The sequence below is a fragment of the Pyrgilauda ruficollis genome, unplaced genomic scaffold (genome assembly GCF_017590135.1).
Source record: "Pyrgilauda ruficollis isolate IOZ18807 unplaced genomic scaffold, ASM1759013v1 scaffold19, whole genome shotgun sequence".
NCBI classification, from domain to species: domain Eukaryota; kingdom Metazoa; phylum Chordata; class Aves; order Passeriformes; family Passeridae; genus Pyrgilauda; species Pyrgilauda ruficollis.
The window spans coordinates 6,965,790-6,982,689 of NW_024518095.1; the positions used below are offsets into that span (position 1 = coordinate 6,965,790).

The window sequence follows — 16,900 nt, forward strand, 5'->3', positions numbered from 1 at the left end:
ACTGAGGTTGCTGGTGGTAGGCTGCTGAGTAAGATGCCGAGTTAACCTTTTCTTTGAGTTGCTAGAGAGCCTCAGCAATGGCAGTTTAGGACTTCTAATATCACTTCTTGGGTTGTTCTTACTTCTGTGAAATACTGTTTTTTGTTCATTAAAGAGAATGCAACTAACTTTGAGCAGGCTTTCAGGTACAATCCTAACCTGCTTAAAACTTTTCTTATTAGAATATGCTAATTTACTAACTATTTATATTTCACTGACTTTGCTAATCTTAGTCTGCATCAGATCCTAGGAGCTTTTCTTGAGAAGCTGGGAAGTACACCATGCTATGAGGACAATTTTTACTACAGTTCTGTCAAGGAGTTGCAGATGATGACCAAGATCCTTAGTACTACTTGCTGTGCAAGCTCAACAAGGTCCCCAAACTAGCTCACTAGCTCTTAATAGTGCTGGGCTCTTGCTTCTGCTATTCTTTGGAGGATGCTGCTCAACACCAGGATTTTCCTTCCATACAGTCAAGCCTGTACATCTCAGTGCTGTAGCTGTCTAATAAATTTAGGCTTTTTCTATCAAATAACAATGTGTACTCTTTGCTCCTGCATTTTTTTGGAGCTGTCATTGGCCCCTGTATTGAGCAGAAGAAGATGGAGATGATTTTGAGAGTTGTGGAGAGTACGGAATGTTTCTTGTCTTGAGAGGGCTTGAAAAGTGAGAGTCCATGAAAAATCCAACATTACAGCAAAGTATTATTCTGCCCAAGATAAAAGAAAATAGCTTGGCTCAGATATTTTTTTTTTGTAATATGATCAAAATGATAAACTGCTCTACTTCTAAAATGAAAGCTTATTTCAAGCTGATCTCTCTAGTCTTAATTTTTTTTTAAAACTTTGGTTTACTTAACTTGGCCAAAGCCTGAAATTGATTGCCATGTTATATAGCCATAAACTAAACTTTGATTGTTGGAAGGAACAGCATACTTGTTCATATTCTACTGGCCAGTTTAGATCTTAGATGGTGTTTATTCAATACCACGATGTTAAAAGATAGATAGATTAAAACAACTATTTTTTCAGTCTATTTCCACTGCTTTGTGCATTCAGGCAAGTAACATGGATGTGATGCAGCTGCAGGGTCACTGTGAAAAGAGGGCTTCTCTTTCTTTTCCTTCTTGGCTGTATTGATCTGTGTTACTAAATTACTCCTACAGGAAACGGTGCTGTGCAAGAAAGGAAGTGCACATTCTCTCCTTGCTTCTCTAGCTCCTGTAGACAGTGTAGGCACTACAGCAGTAATAGCCATTTCCTCTCAGTTTGATAACCGTTTTTTTCCTCAAGAGGAGCTGTTCTTACATCTTGACAAATAATTCTTTTTGTGTATCTAGTCTCACCGATCCCTTCAAAGGATTTTCAATCTTTATTGTAGGTTACCCAAAAGATGTTTAATTTGAAAGCATGACAAGGAAGGATAATGAGTAGCAGTTTTACGGCAGTCTTCCCTAACAATTGGCCATATCCCATCTCTAAAACAGTGAAGAGAGAATATTGAATGTTTAATGGTGAGTCCTTTCTAGCTCTGTATCTGATTCCTGATTCTTGGATATTGGAAGTGACTTACAAGAAATCTCAGTTGAGAGGATTTGAGAGAGCAAGGACTACTTCCGCATCAGATGCAAATAGTTGATATCCTGTGACATATCATGTTTTTTTTAACTATTGAAACTGTTAAATTGCAGGCCCTTCTTCAAGTTAACCATCACGCCATTCTGAAAAGTCAACAAATTTGGGACTTGCAGTGGAAGAGAACAAGTAGTTTCTTTTTCAGAACAGGAAACTTTCAACTGACTAATCAGGCTTGTTTTAGTAAAAAGAGAAGAGAAAAACCATGTGATACCTAAATCTTTAAGTGCTGTCAGTGCTATTTGATCATACAGGCATTATGATAGTCTTACTGGATTTTTCTGATCAGATCAGCTCATTAAGCTTATCAGTCATACTCAAATAGAAAGAAAACACTAGCAGGGCAAATCCAATGCTGAAAAGGATGCAGCATTTTAAAAGTCGAGTAACTTAACATTGTCAATTTTTGTAGGAATCTATTTGGCATTTGTGGATAAAAGAAATTTTGTAAAAACATACTAAAAAATATCTTGCAGAGGCTTCACAAATGTTAACTTTCCCAGTGCATTTCTGCAGCTGGAGTTCTTAAAATACGTCTTGATATATTTTATATACCAGTGCATTTACAGGAAGATAGTCTTGTGATAAATTAATGCCAGATGGTCAATCAACTATAAAAACAAGGATTCTTTTGTCATGACTGTTGGTTTATCAGTCCCTCATATTAAAAGTGAAAATGCATGGAAATGGATCAATAGGGGGAAAAAAGTGTACTGAAAATCAATACAGAAAGAAAATATTGTCACTTTTTACATTTACAGAATGTTACAGAATTTGAAACTTGATGACAGTCTATAATAAAGTTGCTCTGAAAGTTATTGGAAACTGGGGGCAGTGACTGAGACCACAGGTTTTTTTTATGTTACACATATAATATTTCTGAACGCACCTGAGCACGTTGTGTCAAAAGATGGCTTTAAGATGTTAAACCAGGCTCACTGAGGTTACTGTAAATTATCCTAGCATATACCCCCGAGATTGTAGCATGAGCAATCCCAGTAAAATAAAGCTTTGACTCTCAACACTGGTCTTTGGCATCTCAGAACAGAGGAAGGAGTGGTTGCTGTTGAACCACATTTATGTTTAATAGTAGCCTCAGGGATGCTGCCTCTATGCAGCAAAACAAAGTCTAACATGGAACCATGTGTGGCTAGGGTGGGGATTTTCCACCTAATATGTGTCTGTAACATGTTGCTGTCCTGTCTCCACCGCGAGTGCTTGTTCCTGCTTCCCTAGTGAAAACTGCTGGCTGGCTGATGCTGTGGATTTGAACTGGGTGGATATCGTGAGTGAGAACAGCAAGCAACAGGAAAAGCACAGCAAGATGACAGCAATTTGCATGTTTCTGCTTTGGGTGTTCTTAGCCCTTTCACTTGCAGTTCTGAGAAGTCAGCAACTCTATCCTACTACCTTGTCACAGAATCACTGAATGGGTCAGGTTGGAAGGGACCACAGTGGGTCATCTGGTCCAGCCTTCCTGCGCAAGCAGATCATCCTAGAGTACATTACATGGAATTGTCCAGGCAGTTCTTCAGTATCTCCAGTAAGGGAGACTCCACAACCTCTCTTGAAAAAGGTGTATTTTCTAGTAAGTGAGATTTTTGTTGTTCCAGAAACTAAAATCCAGAGCTTTTAAGAGTAAATGTAGTTTCTTCGCAATTAGTCTTTCAAAGCCTGTCAGCATGTCACTGAAGGGGCTATATTAAGTGGTGAAGAGCAATCCTGCGCAAGCAGATCATCCTAGAGTACATTACATGGAATTGTCCAGGCAGTTCTTCAGTATCTCCAGTAAGGGAGACTCCACAACCTCTCTTGAAAAAGGTGTATTTTCTAGTAAGTGAGATTTTTGTTGTTGTTCAAGAAACTAAAATCCAGAGCTTTTTAGAGTAAATGTAGTTTCTTCACAATTAGTCTTTCAAAGTCTGTCAGCATGTCACTGAAGGGGCTATATTAAGTGGTGAAGAGCAAGTGTACTATGTACATCTATTGTTTTTCAGAAACTTAGGGATTTCAGCTTGTATGGGAAATCTGTCTATCTCTGAAGATGATTATGGTGGCAAATTAAGATCAAGAAGTAAAGATTGACTGCCCTCACGATAAAACAATTGTTCTGTTACTTTTCTGCTCTTTCCAGGAAGTGTTGTTTGTTGCTATTATGATGTATATGTAGAAGTGATAGGGTTACAACTGTTTGTCTCCCGTGCTGCATTCCTAGCTCTGGCAATACTGGTGTGCCAATCGGCAAACAACAGATCAGTTTCTGTTTAGTCATCGCTGTCGGATGGCTTCCAGCTACTCTCTGTGGAGGCTGATGCAATCATGAATTTCTCTTTGAGTGACAAATGCAGAGCATTCATGTTAGTATCTGCTCTGCTTCTTTTGTATTTAAAACCCCACAATTTTATGCCCCACTGAGAGAAGAAAGCTATTGTAAAGTGATGGTCAGTTACACCAACCATAATGTTTTCTTATGTGACAACTCCTGTATGTTTTGGGTTGATTCATATTCTGGAATTGTATTGATACACAGGAAAAAAAAAATCAAGTTCACAAATATGAACTCAGTGCTGTGCTTAAGGATATACAAAATGTGACACTGAAAATGCTTCAAGAAATCTTGTCATCAGCATACATGCCTTCATGTCTTACATCTCCATGCCTTCACAGTGTAAATACAAATAAATGCCGCTGGGGTATGGCATTTCCTTCCTTTTAATTTTGGTCTATGTATACTTAGTTTGTCCCCATTCTTGTCTAACCTTCTTGCAGAAGGTAGCTAAGCATGGAACAGTACTCTATCTGCATGTTCTACTTGTTCAGGTTAGTGGGTTTTTTTATGTTTTCTTTGAGAAACAGGGTAGAAAGTCTATCCTATCTTCATCTCTCAGTTTCTGCTTTGAGGTAGAAACAATTGGTAAGTAGAGAAGATCCTAAGTGGTCCCAGAGGCTACATTTCTGGCAAATAAATTAGGCCAGAGTGCATAAGGAGCTCTGGCCTTGAGAGCAGATGGCACAATGCAGCTTTAATCTAGGTGCTTTAGTCCTCTTGTGCCCTTTAAATCATACTTACATGCTGCCTGCTTGCAGTGGCTGTGCTGTCCCCAACCCCATCTATGGGGTATTAGTCTGAGAAACCTAAGTGGTATGGTCCATAATTACATAAAAGAGCAAACTAATAATAAAATGCAAAGGCTGACTGTACCCCAGGGGCTTTCTTGGTTGACCTGTATGGATGTAGGCAGGGACTGATCTCCCTCCTGCTCTCCTAACTGAGGAGTAGAATGGGAGGAATTTTTAAAAACCTTTTCCTCTTGCATGGGGAAAATAAGAGCATTTCACATCTAAATCCTTGGATATTGCCTTTACTGTCAACAATACAGCTAATGCTGAGGAAGGGTACCTCTTAAAAGATGAGGAACTTGAAAAGCCTAGTCTGCAGTTATCTCCTGGGTGACTTGCTGCACCCAGAGTCCAGGACAGCATCCCATTTACTATCTCATTGTGGTCTGTGATAAACTGGAGTAGCCTAGAAAAATTGTGGGTTGCATCTGTCCATGCAAGGCTTGGAATACATCCATTTCCTATGAGGAGAAATAAAGATCAAAGGGAAAGATATTTTTGGTACTGTTTTTCTTTGTTCCTCTGCTGTGGGGTTGTTTGTACAAATTAAGCCTGTGATGGAAGGACTTGACAGAATCTGCACTTGTCTTGTGTGGGCCAGGTTTTCATGTGGTTCAGCATGTGGGCAGCTGACACTTCTGAATACAGGAAAGTATCTTGGAACTCTGCTGAAATAGCTGTGTGAACAACAACAATAGCAGCTGCTGCAGCTTTTGGCACAGCAGTAATAGCTATGCTTGCAGCTGTGACAGCAACAGAAGCCACGGGAAAGCCAGGAACACTCTGGCTGCAGGCTCAGTGCTGGCTGGTGTGCTGTGACCACCCTTTATGTGACAGAACTGTTAGAGCAGATAGTTAATTAAAATCTAACAAAGAGTGAGCCCCTAGGCTAAAGATATTCCCATCTGTGTAGTGTGTGAAAGGTTGGACTTCAGCATAGAGCTACAGTCTGTCCCATTGTTTTCTTAAGGGGCTTATGGAGAAGGGAGAGGGACCTGGTAGCACCATGCCAGCCTATGGAACTTGCTGTTGTGCATCATTCAGGTCTGTAAAGTGCAAAAATGTAACGCACCAATAATGTAGGCTGGGAAGCAGCTTTGCACAAAGGTATCCAAATGTCAAAACAGTGCACAACAAATCAGTAATGAGCCAGAAAATAAAGCCATCCTGGGCTCCATCAGGAAGAGCACTGCCAGCAAGCTGAGGGGTGATGGTATTTTCTCAGCCCTCATGAGATAGTCCTGTAATGCTGGGTCTAGTGCTGGACTCCCTGGTAGAATGGAGACGCTGACATCCTGGAGTGAGACCTGTGAAGGGCAATCAAAGGCAATTAGGAGACTGGACCATCTGTCATACAAAGAGATGCTGACAGATGTGAAACTGTTCAGTCTCTCGAAAGCTCAGAAGATCTTTTCAATGTCTAAAAATAGATTATGAGAGGAAGTAAAGAGGCAGAGCTGGTCTCTTTAGTGGTATTCAATGACAAAATGGACCCAAACTGAAATACAAGAAATTCCATTTAAGCATAAGAAAAACCTTTGGCATTCCAAAAGCAACCAAACACTGATGAAACAGCTTGACTGAGGAGGTTGAGGTGTGTATATTCTTGAAGATTCTCAAACCTCAAACTTTATAGAGCCCTGAGCAATCATTTGTGGTCTGCTCTGGGCAGGAGGGTTGGATTAGATCCTCTCTAAAGACTCCTGCCAACTTCAACCTTTTAGCAGTCCTTTGATAGAGTGGCCTGATAACAAAGAGTAATTTTGCTCCTCATCTATATGTGATGATATACACATTGTTCTGCAATGATAATTTGCTGAAGAACAAGGGAGAAGGCCCAAGATGGATGTCTAGAAGACTGGTAAGCAGCCGGAAGATGGTCATACATGTATCTCATGGGGTAAGTTGGTCTGTGGGACTGAGAGTGCTCTGAAACACGCCGGCCTTCTTGACACTGAGGTAAGTGGTGACTGGCATGCTGAGAGCAGCACAAATGGCATCTATCTGTTAATTTTTTTACTCAGTCGACAGTTCCACGAAGGTCAGCTTGAGTAAAAAGCCTTTCACACAACTTGTGTGCAAATCTTACAAATAACAGGCAAAGTCCAGCACTGAGCTGCCTTGATAGAAGCAGGACCTTTAGGCAGCAGTGAGAGTGGATGGTAATTGGCCTCAAAATGAATACTGGCATTTTATCGTGGGCCCTGCAGAAGGATGAGAGTGTGTAGATGAGCAGGAGGAATTAAGCTAAGAGGGGACCACGGCACCGTTTCGGGAACAGAACAGTGCAGCCATCCCTCGCTCCCCGCCCCGGGCCGGCCCCGCGCAGTGCGCATGCGCGGCTCGCAGCAGTGACGCTGTTGTTGTGGCGCGGCGGGGAAGCACGTGAGGAGTGCTACGTCACCATAAACACTCGTGGGCAACATGGCGGCGCCGCCGAGCGGCAAGGTAACGGGGGCGGGCGGCGGCGGGGGGGCCGGCCGGGCCGGCCTCTCTCACCTCTCCCACCTCTCCCGCTTTTCCCCCGCGGGACGCGCCGTGTCCGGCGCTGGGTCGCCCCAGCTGGCGGGAGTCGCGGGGAGGGGGAGCTGCCGAATGGCCGAGCGGGTGCCTTTTTCTCCGCCGCGCGGGTGGCGCCTCACGGGGCCGCCTCTCCGGGTACGTGCCGTCCTGGCCTCGGGCGGGCCGGGCCGGGCGCTGGCAGCGGCCGCGGGCCCTCTGCGCCGGAGGCGGTCGCGGCCTCGGGCGGGACTCGGGCCCTTCCCGCAGCTGGCGGCCGGGCAGCGCCCCGCGCCTCCGCGGCAGCTGGGCTCCGGCCCCGGGGTGCAGGAGGCCGCTCTCCGGCGGGGGCGGGCACCCCGCGCCGCTCTCGGCCTGGGGCACGGGAACGCGGCTTGTGCCGTCTGCGTGTGCGGGTGTCCCGGAGGTGCTCATGGACGGTAGTGGCCTTTCCCCCGGCCTGCCCGCTGGTAGTGTGTGGGAACCTGCCCCGGCGTGTGTACAAAGCCTTGTCAGCCCTATAGTTTAGCAATTTAAAATTTTTGTACGCCGCGGATTCTTGCCGAGCGTTCCGGAGCGAAACATTATTGCTTGACAAGCGATTGAGCTCGCAGGAGGGGGAGGTACAAGCAACACCCACTGTTTCCCTCCGCCCCCGCCGACAGATACGAATTGTGTTTGTATTGTTTCTTAGTAGAAATAGTTTTATTTCATGACTGTCTTCTGAAAGCGTTGCTTTGCAGTGCGGTGTTCTCGAGCACGTGGATCCTTTATTTAGGATTTAAAATCTCGGTGTGGTGTCTGATTCTATGTAGTAGCCGTGGTGAGTGTGTGATAGTCTGAGGTTTCACTTTTCCAGCATAGCACAGAAGATGATAGTTTCACTTCACGCTGATCTCGGCGTAAGGGAACACACGTAATTAGCCACGTCTGCGCTCCCCGAGGGTGCTGAGGAGTGCCCTTAGCTATAGCGTGAAAATTCCCTTGAGGTCTTGAAAGCAGATCCGTTTCAACCAGAATTGTTGGAGCAGGCAATTTGTGCGGCTCGAGTTTTGCAATTTTATTTTTATGTTCTTTACTGCTGTTAGGTGTGTAACTATAAAGATAGCCATACTGTCCTCCCAGCTGTTTCTAGCTATGCACATCCAGTTTTTATGTGTACAGAGAAATTCCTTTTTTGGCTTTATCCATTTTAATATCAATACAGAAGTTTATTGGATGAGGGAAATATTTTAATTTTTTAGATAAATACTTTACTATTTTAAATTTTCAGGTTTTTTTTTTGTTTTCCTCTTAGGCTTTTATCAGGATCTTCTTCAGGATGTCTCTCGTGAAAGCAGCTGTATTATGATGGTTTATATGAGATGCTAGAATGATTGTGGATTAGTTGTTTGTAAATTTGCTGTGTATTACTGTTCCTTTCCAAGAGCCATGTTTGCCTGAGATTAAATCCCTGAGACGTTGCAAAACTGTTTTAGTTATGCCACGTCCACAATACTAATGCAACTTGCTAATGCAACTTCTAATTCAGTAACATTCTTTGCCATGTCTCTTTTAACACAGAGGACAAATGACAGTTGTGTTTTCTCAAATTTCATGAAGTGGCTGGGCTGGTTTGACATTTCACTGCTCTCAGGAGCAGTTCCATCCTTCTCTGTATTTCCCCACCTGTGTGTTGCACTTTTACTTTCTTGGATACTGTACTCATTTGATCTCTCAGTGATTAGATCTAGCAAGCTGAAATAATACATACAACTGTGCTTACTTTTGTCTGGTTTAGTTTTCTGTTGGGAGGACATTGGACCACAGATTGTTCCTGCAGGATTTTGGGAGGACTTGCAAACTAGTGAAATTTCACTCCAGGTGGAATAAATGCAGTGTAGGTTGGTACAGACCCAGCATTCTCACTTCAGGCCTTTTGCACTTCAGTGTCTTTACAAGCTGTGGATGTCATAAGTTAACTGCAGTGTTCATTCTGGCTGGGCAATTTGTTGTAATGGTGTGTTTCAGGTGGTAGCTTTCTGAAAGAACAGTAGGCATTAGTTTGTGGGGTGCTTTATTCTCATGTGGCAGATCTTATCACATGAAAGTAATGTATTTTAATGTATATGCTTTTTTCTGCAAAATATTACACAAAGTGGTTCCCATGGGAAAGCATGTGGCAGTGTATCAAGCAGCTGGGGTAACCTGCATTGTTTCAGCTTTCACAAAAACTTGTTTCAGCAAACCATATAAGATTGTGGTTTCTATTGCATTTTTACCCTGTTTGCCTTTCTCTTCTCTATTGCAGGTTTTTGGGGGTTTGGGGGGGTTTGTTTGTTTTTTGTTTTGTTTATTTTGTCATTTTATTTCCCAGACATTATCAATATCAATAGATTCAGAATCCAACTATTTCATGTAGTCTCTGGTTTCTGCTCCAGACAATAATGGGGTATGAATTATAAATGTGGTTATCTCATGTACTACTTTACTTGGACTTTCGTCCTGTGATTTTTTTTTTCTTGCTGGCACCTCTCATGAGGTTCTTATCAGTGTTTTTATCTATATGGATAGTTAACTTAGGAAAAGTTACTGCAGTTGAATTCTGGAGTTGTGACTCCTTTTTAAATGACCATCTGCCCTAGAATTGTGTGAGCTTCAGTTTTTTGCCCTTTCTTAGAGTTGCCAGTTTTTTCTGGAAGTAACTTGGTAATAAGGTCATTTGTTTTCAGAGCTTGTGACTTTATGCAAACAGATATATTTATATATTATACTTTAAGAAAACAGGTACATTTTCTCTCTTTTTGTTGCTTAGCAAATAGTTTTTTTATTGTATTCAGAGAACCTACTCTGGATTCACCCTTATAACAGAAAACCATGTTAGAAAATGAGCCTAAAAGTTGTTTATGGGGAGAAGTACAAGCTTCAATTTCAGTCTGTCAGTATACAGGTGATTATTGCAGCTGATCTAAAGACAGTAATGATACTTCTTTAATGTTCTTGGAGTTCAGAGTATCTTCAGCACGTGGGCTGTTAGATCTTTCTCAAGTTACCAATTGACACATGGGCTGTCAGATAAGTTATTTTTCACTTGCTTGTGCTCTTGCTCTTGGAGTTAAAGTTTCAGAGTGTTAACTGGCCAAACATCTGAGCTTTATCTTTAAGCTCAGATGTCTGGCCAGTTCAGCAACTAAAAGTGTTCAAGGAGCACTGTAGCTATTACTAAATAGTAGTGGTGTTAGTGCTGTATGGTTGGGGTGGGGATTTGTGCTTGCAGTGGAAGTTTTTGTTTTTTTCTTTTTTTTTTTTAATTTGGTATGTTAAAATTAGCTTTGCACCCTTCAGGTATTTTGTTGGTGTAGATACAGTGAATTATTTTAGGTGTATATCTGTTCTGTGGGATAGGCAGTGTCTTGCTCCACCTTCTGCTAGTTAAATGTGAGTGCACAGAGGCTCCTGTACTATGCATTGTTGTGCCATTTTATTAAGCATTTGATTTAAAGTATTTGTTATATATTTTTCAGCCTTTATAATTTACTGTGAATACAATAATAATTCTTTTTGATTAAACTGTACTTCATTTGTGAACAGAAGACTATCTCTCTTGAATTTACTTAAGGCTTTATTATGCTTGAATGTAAAGCAGCTCAGTGGTATTTTTGAAATTTCTGTATTTTCTTTCTATTTTCTATTCATTAAGGATTTCTCTTTGCAGAAGTGCTTACAATAGGACCAGTGGGTTACTACTTGAAACTCTTGCTCTCAGTACCCTGAACAGACTTGTATTTTCACTGATACCTGGTTATTGTTGCATGAGTAGCAGAAATACCTTGTGGTTCAAGAAATCTTCAGAGCGCATGAGGCAGAGCTTGAAATATGTACTGTGGTAAAGTAGGAAACTTTTCCTGTGCAGCTCCTAGTGTGGAGAGCTTTCTCATGTTTGTCGCAACATGAAAAACATTTGCAGGATTCTGTCCCTCTCCACCCCTCCCCTACTTAGAAATTGGGTGTCTTTAAGATTAGCAGGTGTGAAATTTTACTTTCTTGGGAAAAAAGTTGAGCCACAGGCTCAGCAAACAAAAGGCATACAAGGTTCAACAAGGCCAAGTGCAAGGTCCGTAGGGCAATCCCAAGCACAAGTACAGGCTTGGTGGAGGATGGATTGAGATGAGTTCAGGGAAGAAAATCTTGAGGGTGTTTGTGGGTGAAAAGCTCAGTATGACTCCAATGTCCACCTGCAGCTCAGAAAGCTGACTGTGCTTTGGGCCACATCAAAAGCAGTGTGGCCAGCAGATCACTGGAGATGATTTTCCCCCTCTCCTGTGCCCTCATAGGACATCATGTGGAGTACTGTGTCCACCTCTGGAGTCCCCACCATAGGCATGGATCCAATGTAGCAAAGAGGGCTATGAAGATGGTCGGGGAGCTGGAGCACCTCTCCTATGAAGGAAGGCTGAGAATAGGGGTTTTTCAGACTGGAGAAGCGAAGGCTCCAGGGACACCCTGGAGTGCCTTCCAGTATGTAAAGGGGGCTTACAAGAGAGCTGGAGAGGGATTTCTTCCAGAGGAATGTAGTGATGGGATCGGGAGCAATAGCCATCAGCTGAAGGGGGAGCATAGGTTTAGACTGGATATTAGGAAGAAGTTCTTTGCTCTGAGTGTGGTGAGACACTGAAACAGATTGCCCAGAGAGATTTTCTGCTCCCTATCCCTGGAGGTGTTCAAGACCAGGCTGGATAGGGCTGTGAGTAATCTGGTCTAGTGGAATGTTGCTTGCCCATTGCAGGGGGCTTGCAGCTAGATGATCTTTAAGGTCCCTTCCAACCCAAACCATTCTGTGATCTGTATTTTAATTCAAATGCCAGATATTGTAGTATATCTTCTCTGGAGCAGAAGATAATTTTGATCAAGTTAATGTTGGCTTGATGCTTTGTGGAGCACTCAAATGTATTGGCACCTAGTCATTGGAAACAGACTCTTGATGCAGTAGGTACTTCACTGTGCCCAGTGACACTTCAGCAGTGGATGTGTGAGTAAGCTTTGGGCAAACATCAGCTATTCCAAAGAGGAAGATGGAAATTCAAGCAGTATAATGTAGAATTTTATATTGAGTTATATTTCTTTTTACTTAATGCATAGTTCTAAACTAAGATGCTTTCTTTCGTGGGTGTAAGGTCACTTAGGCCAACCATTGTCTAAATTGAATTAATTTTATTGGCCTGTAATTGTTTCCTTACAGTGTTGCATTTTTTTGTTCCATTTCCTTTACATCAAAATCTGAAAGTAAGGTGCTGTGCAGCTGCTATATATGTTGATGTTTGTGACATCAACATACATATATCAAAATGACAGAGCCATTTTTCCTTAATTTGAAGTTTGCAGAGCATTCAGACTTTTCTACTCAGTCACTTTCTTATGAGCATGCCTGCTTGCTGTTTCAGCTGTTGAATCCTTGGTGAGGTCCTTTACCTGATTCTCTAACATCGGGCAAAAAATGAAGTAACTGCTATTGAAAAGTTGTTAATATCAGTATTTACACAGTGCCATAGTTAGTTACCTACTCCAGAGCAGTAGTGGCTGATTGACTATGTTAGAGCTTCAAACTGTGTCTGTTATGAGATGCTGAATGGCATCTTGGCAGAGCAGTGCTGGCCTCGAGCTGTACTCTGTGGCAGAAAAGGGGAGTGAGTGGAACACACTCTCCAAGAACACAGGGTTGAGAGTATGAAGTGTCTGAAACACGGGACAAACTAGCTGGGACAGTTGCAGTGCTTGTCCTTTCTCTCAAGTATTCTGTGTTTGACAGGTTGTTGGTATGTGACAGACCTAGGAACAGGAGATACAAACAATCAGTACACATGGTGACAGCTAATACTTAGGTGCTCAGCACAGGCAGGGTGGAAAATACATGGGTGAGGATGCCAGGACCATCCTGTTCTGTGGTAGCCCCAGATCTTAGCTCTCCTTTTATTTGTTGTCTATACTTCATTGTCTTAGGGTGCAATGTTGTCATCTTTCACTAGCGGGTAGCACAGGGCTGTAAATTGCTATCAAATGGCAAGCATTAAATCACAAGCTTTGCTTGTATTCTGTAGTATACTGTTGGTGGTGGTGTAGCATCCCAAAGGCCTTCTGCTCATACATGTTTTTAGCAATAAAAATGCTGCATACATTGCCTGTTTGCTGCTCAGTGTAAGCAGAACAATAGAAATATGGAGATATGCATTGTCCATGCTGTGTCCTTATGGTATTAAGAATGATACGATTTATTTCTCAGGAGATATTACTGGGGCAATGGTAGGACTTCAGAAACCTATTTTTTGCTGGACACAGACTATAAATACTTCAAGAGTTTTCCAGAACCTTAACTAGCATATGCCATGACATGTAAACTGAGCCTACATCCTGCTGCTTCCATCTGTTTTTTTTAATAGTAGGTGGGTAGGCAGCTATTGCTTTGTGCAGCTTTCCTGAATTTTCTGCTGTGGTTCCCTGTTTTTTTAGACCATCAGCCAGGATATGAGTTGGAATAGCTGTTGTCTCTGTGTGATGCAGTGCTTTCAATGACTGATCAGATGAATTGTGAATTTGCCTTTGACCTCTGTAGCATCCATGGAAAAAAAGAAACAGGTCAAAGTGGCTCACTAGCATTTCGAAACTTGCATCACCTTTTAGCTTTTGGTGGGATTCTGAAACAGACAGGCAATGGGTCTAGTTTTCATTCTATAGAACTGGACAAATAAATATGCTGTGAATTGTACTTGTACGCTGCCACCATGGACTACTTGATAAGCAGGAAAGACTTATGAGCATAAGCTTCTCAGGTGCATCTTATTTCAAACTTGAGACTTTAGGATTAATTGAAAGTAATGCTTAAATCATACTAAATTTTTTCCTACTGTCTCCATCATTTTCTTAGAAAAAAAAGTTGCCAGCTGAATGCATTTACAGTCTTAAGTTGCCTTAAGTAATGCTTATGATTTGAAGTATTCTAGGAACTTAAGGATACCATGGATGGATAAATCTGTTCTGCACAGAACTAGCTTTAAGCTAGTAAAATGTCTGAAAATCTTTCAGTAATTCCAATGTACAGCCACAAGATATAATTAAAATTTATTTGAAATCAAGTTATTTTCTAAGTTGTTCAGCTCCTCTCATACTCTCACATTACATCTTCATTTGCTTTGGTTGTGTTGGTGTATGCTTTTGATAAACACTCTTTTTTTTCATTTGTGTTTTTTTTGTGGAACCAGCAGAATTTGGCTTTCATGTAGGTAATAACATCTAAACCTGTGACATTTGCTTCTCTGTGGGCAGTTCAGTAGATGTTTGCAAACAGGTACAGAAGAAAACAGAACAATTGCAGTTTAAATCTGTAGTGAGGCTTGTCATTGCTGGACAGCTGTTTTGGCCTCAAGCAACATCTGAGCAACACAAACGGCTTTTCTTCCCTGAGGTTCTGTTTCAGAGACCGGTGGATTGTCTGTGCAGAACACAGAATTCTTATTAGCTGGATGGGTGGAAGGGCTGTTATACTGCGGTGAGGGATACTTTTGGGATTTTATTAAAATTCTGGGAACATGTCAACTTACCTAGTCACCTGTCGTATGTACTAATTAACATTAACTTGTCTTTTTTTTTTTATGATGAGCTTATTGATTTTGTTTAGATTTAGGGGAAGAGTGATGGCTCTAATCATATGAAAATAAAATGAAAGATTGAGCTTGTCTCTACCTACTTCTTACCTTTGTAAAGGAGCCCATGATGAACATGTAAAATAATGAATAGTACAAAACCAAGGTGAGCCAGTAGTGTGTTTTCCTGTCTTGTAATACAAAAAGCATAGTGGACTAACTGAACAGATAATATTCTTTAAAACTCTTGAATTCTTTCACATAGTGAGTAATGTAGAGGCCTTCCTAGTTCACTAAAGGCTAAAGATTATCAAGATTTCGAGGAGATTAGGTTGCTTTCCTGTGCAAGTAATACAGAAGCAGATTTGGGTTGGGTTTGGAGGGGTTGTAGTTCCTCCAACAGCTAATGAGCGGGCGTCACTCTCATTATCTTGCCCTGCCTGTATCTCCTTCCCTTACTCTCTCTATGTGTAGCAGGATCTCACTACATAGTTGTCGCATGCAGACCTTACAAACAAGTCCTTGGTATTTTACTGATGCTTCAGGTCATCCTCCAACATTTGCTGCCTTTTTGCATGTTCTGCAGTAACCTACTGCTTAGGCAAGAGGCAGTGTGTGAAGCCATTACTTAGTTTTGAAATCTGTTTTCTAGAATGCTTAAGAGGTCCAGGTGTGCTGAGTCACCCGGCGTTTTCCTGAGTGTTGGGCTGCCGAGGCTGTGGAGGCCCTGAGCAAAAACCTTTGTAGGCCACATGGTGTGTGAGATTGAGCTACTAAGTGTAGAGGAGTTGTCTACTGAAGGATGGGGTTTTATTCAAATATAACTATTGTATACTGTCTTTCAGTTTGATACTTTCCTTACTACTAATTACTCGTACATGTAATTTAACATTACTTTTAATCTTTAAATTGATTTTGAATAGCTTGTCAGTGTTGCAGTACCAGAAAACAAAAATCTGTAACAAGCTATGTTTTACTGTAAAGTACTGTGAGAATACCTAATAGCATTTTTGAATTTTCAGCTTGCTAAGAGCATTGTGTGAAATATAGCCACTCAATGTAGGTAATTTTCAGGTGCTACCACTATAGAATTACATTTCCCAACTCAGTTTGTTCAAATGCATTTATGGAGTTACCTTACAAAGTACTGCTGAATAGAGTGGCTCAGTATTCTGAAGAATTCAAGATGGTAACTCCCAAAATGTTTTGCAGAGGGAGTAACTGTGGAAAAACGTCTAAATACTCTTGTGTACAATCAGTGTTCTCTTTCTTCAGATTAGTTACAGTTGCAGTTTACAGTTGGAAGAAGTAAATAAATAGATCACGCTTGTGATTGGAAAAGAAAAATCTCAGCAGCTTGGCCTTCTGGCCTTTCAGACTTGGAGAAGATTTTCTCTTAAATAACAGTATGAGGGGAATAAGATGACTTGTGCCAGTCCTCTGTTTTACAGACACCCTCTGAAATTGTGAGCATGTGCTTTGGTTTTTTGGTGAGCATGGCACTGGGAGCTGAAGCTGTTACAAAGAGCAGTGTAAGATTTTTCAGTTGCGTGACAACTGTAGCATTAGAAACACATATTCTTTTCCCATGAAAGGAAGTGTTCATCATTCTGAGAGATTAATGGACAGAAGAATAATAAAAACAGTTATTAGATGGCTTACCTTCTAGACTGAGAAGGTATACTTTATGATACTAACGTTTTTGGTGGAAGTGCACTTCTGCCAGTATAACTCTGATACAAATAGATTTTCTTTTTTTTCTGGAGCAGCTGTCCAAGTGGTTGATGACTAATTCATATTTCTGACTAGTCTTCATGATAGATCAGGTCCAAGGAGATAGAAGGTAAAATTTAAATAAATGTCAAAGTTGCCTTGTTTGAACAGAACTGAATTTGAAAACAGATAATTGGTAGAAATAGAGGGAGGATATTTTTTGATAGAAAAGAGAAAAAAAAATATAATACGGAACAGGAAAGAAGACTTCCAGTATTTGAA

General features: G+C 41.4%; 1 protein-coding gene across 3 annotated transcripts in view; it reads left to right on the top strand.

Annotated features, from left to right (window-relative positions):
* The first annotated feature begins 7,148 nt into the window (after positions 1-7,148).
* TBC1D15 (TBC1 domain family member 15) overlaps positions 7,149-16,900 on the top strand; it is a 34,803-nt gene continuing 25,051 nt past the window's right edge. Inside the window, exon 1 of one of the 3 annotated variants that reach the window (XM_041465466.1) lies at positions 7,149-7,241. In XM_041465466.1, coding sequence (XP_041321400.1) covers positions 7,218-7,241 — 24 coding nt within the window. In that variant the 5' untranslated portion in view covers positions 7,149-7,217. Of the gene's footprint in view, positions 7,242-7,300; positions 7,452-16,900 lie in introns of those variants that run through there. The other 2 variants (XM_041465467.1, XM_041465465.1) reach the window with 2 other exon arrangements.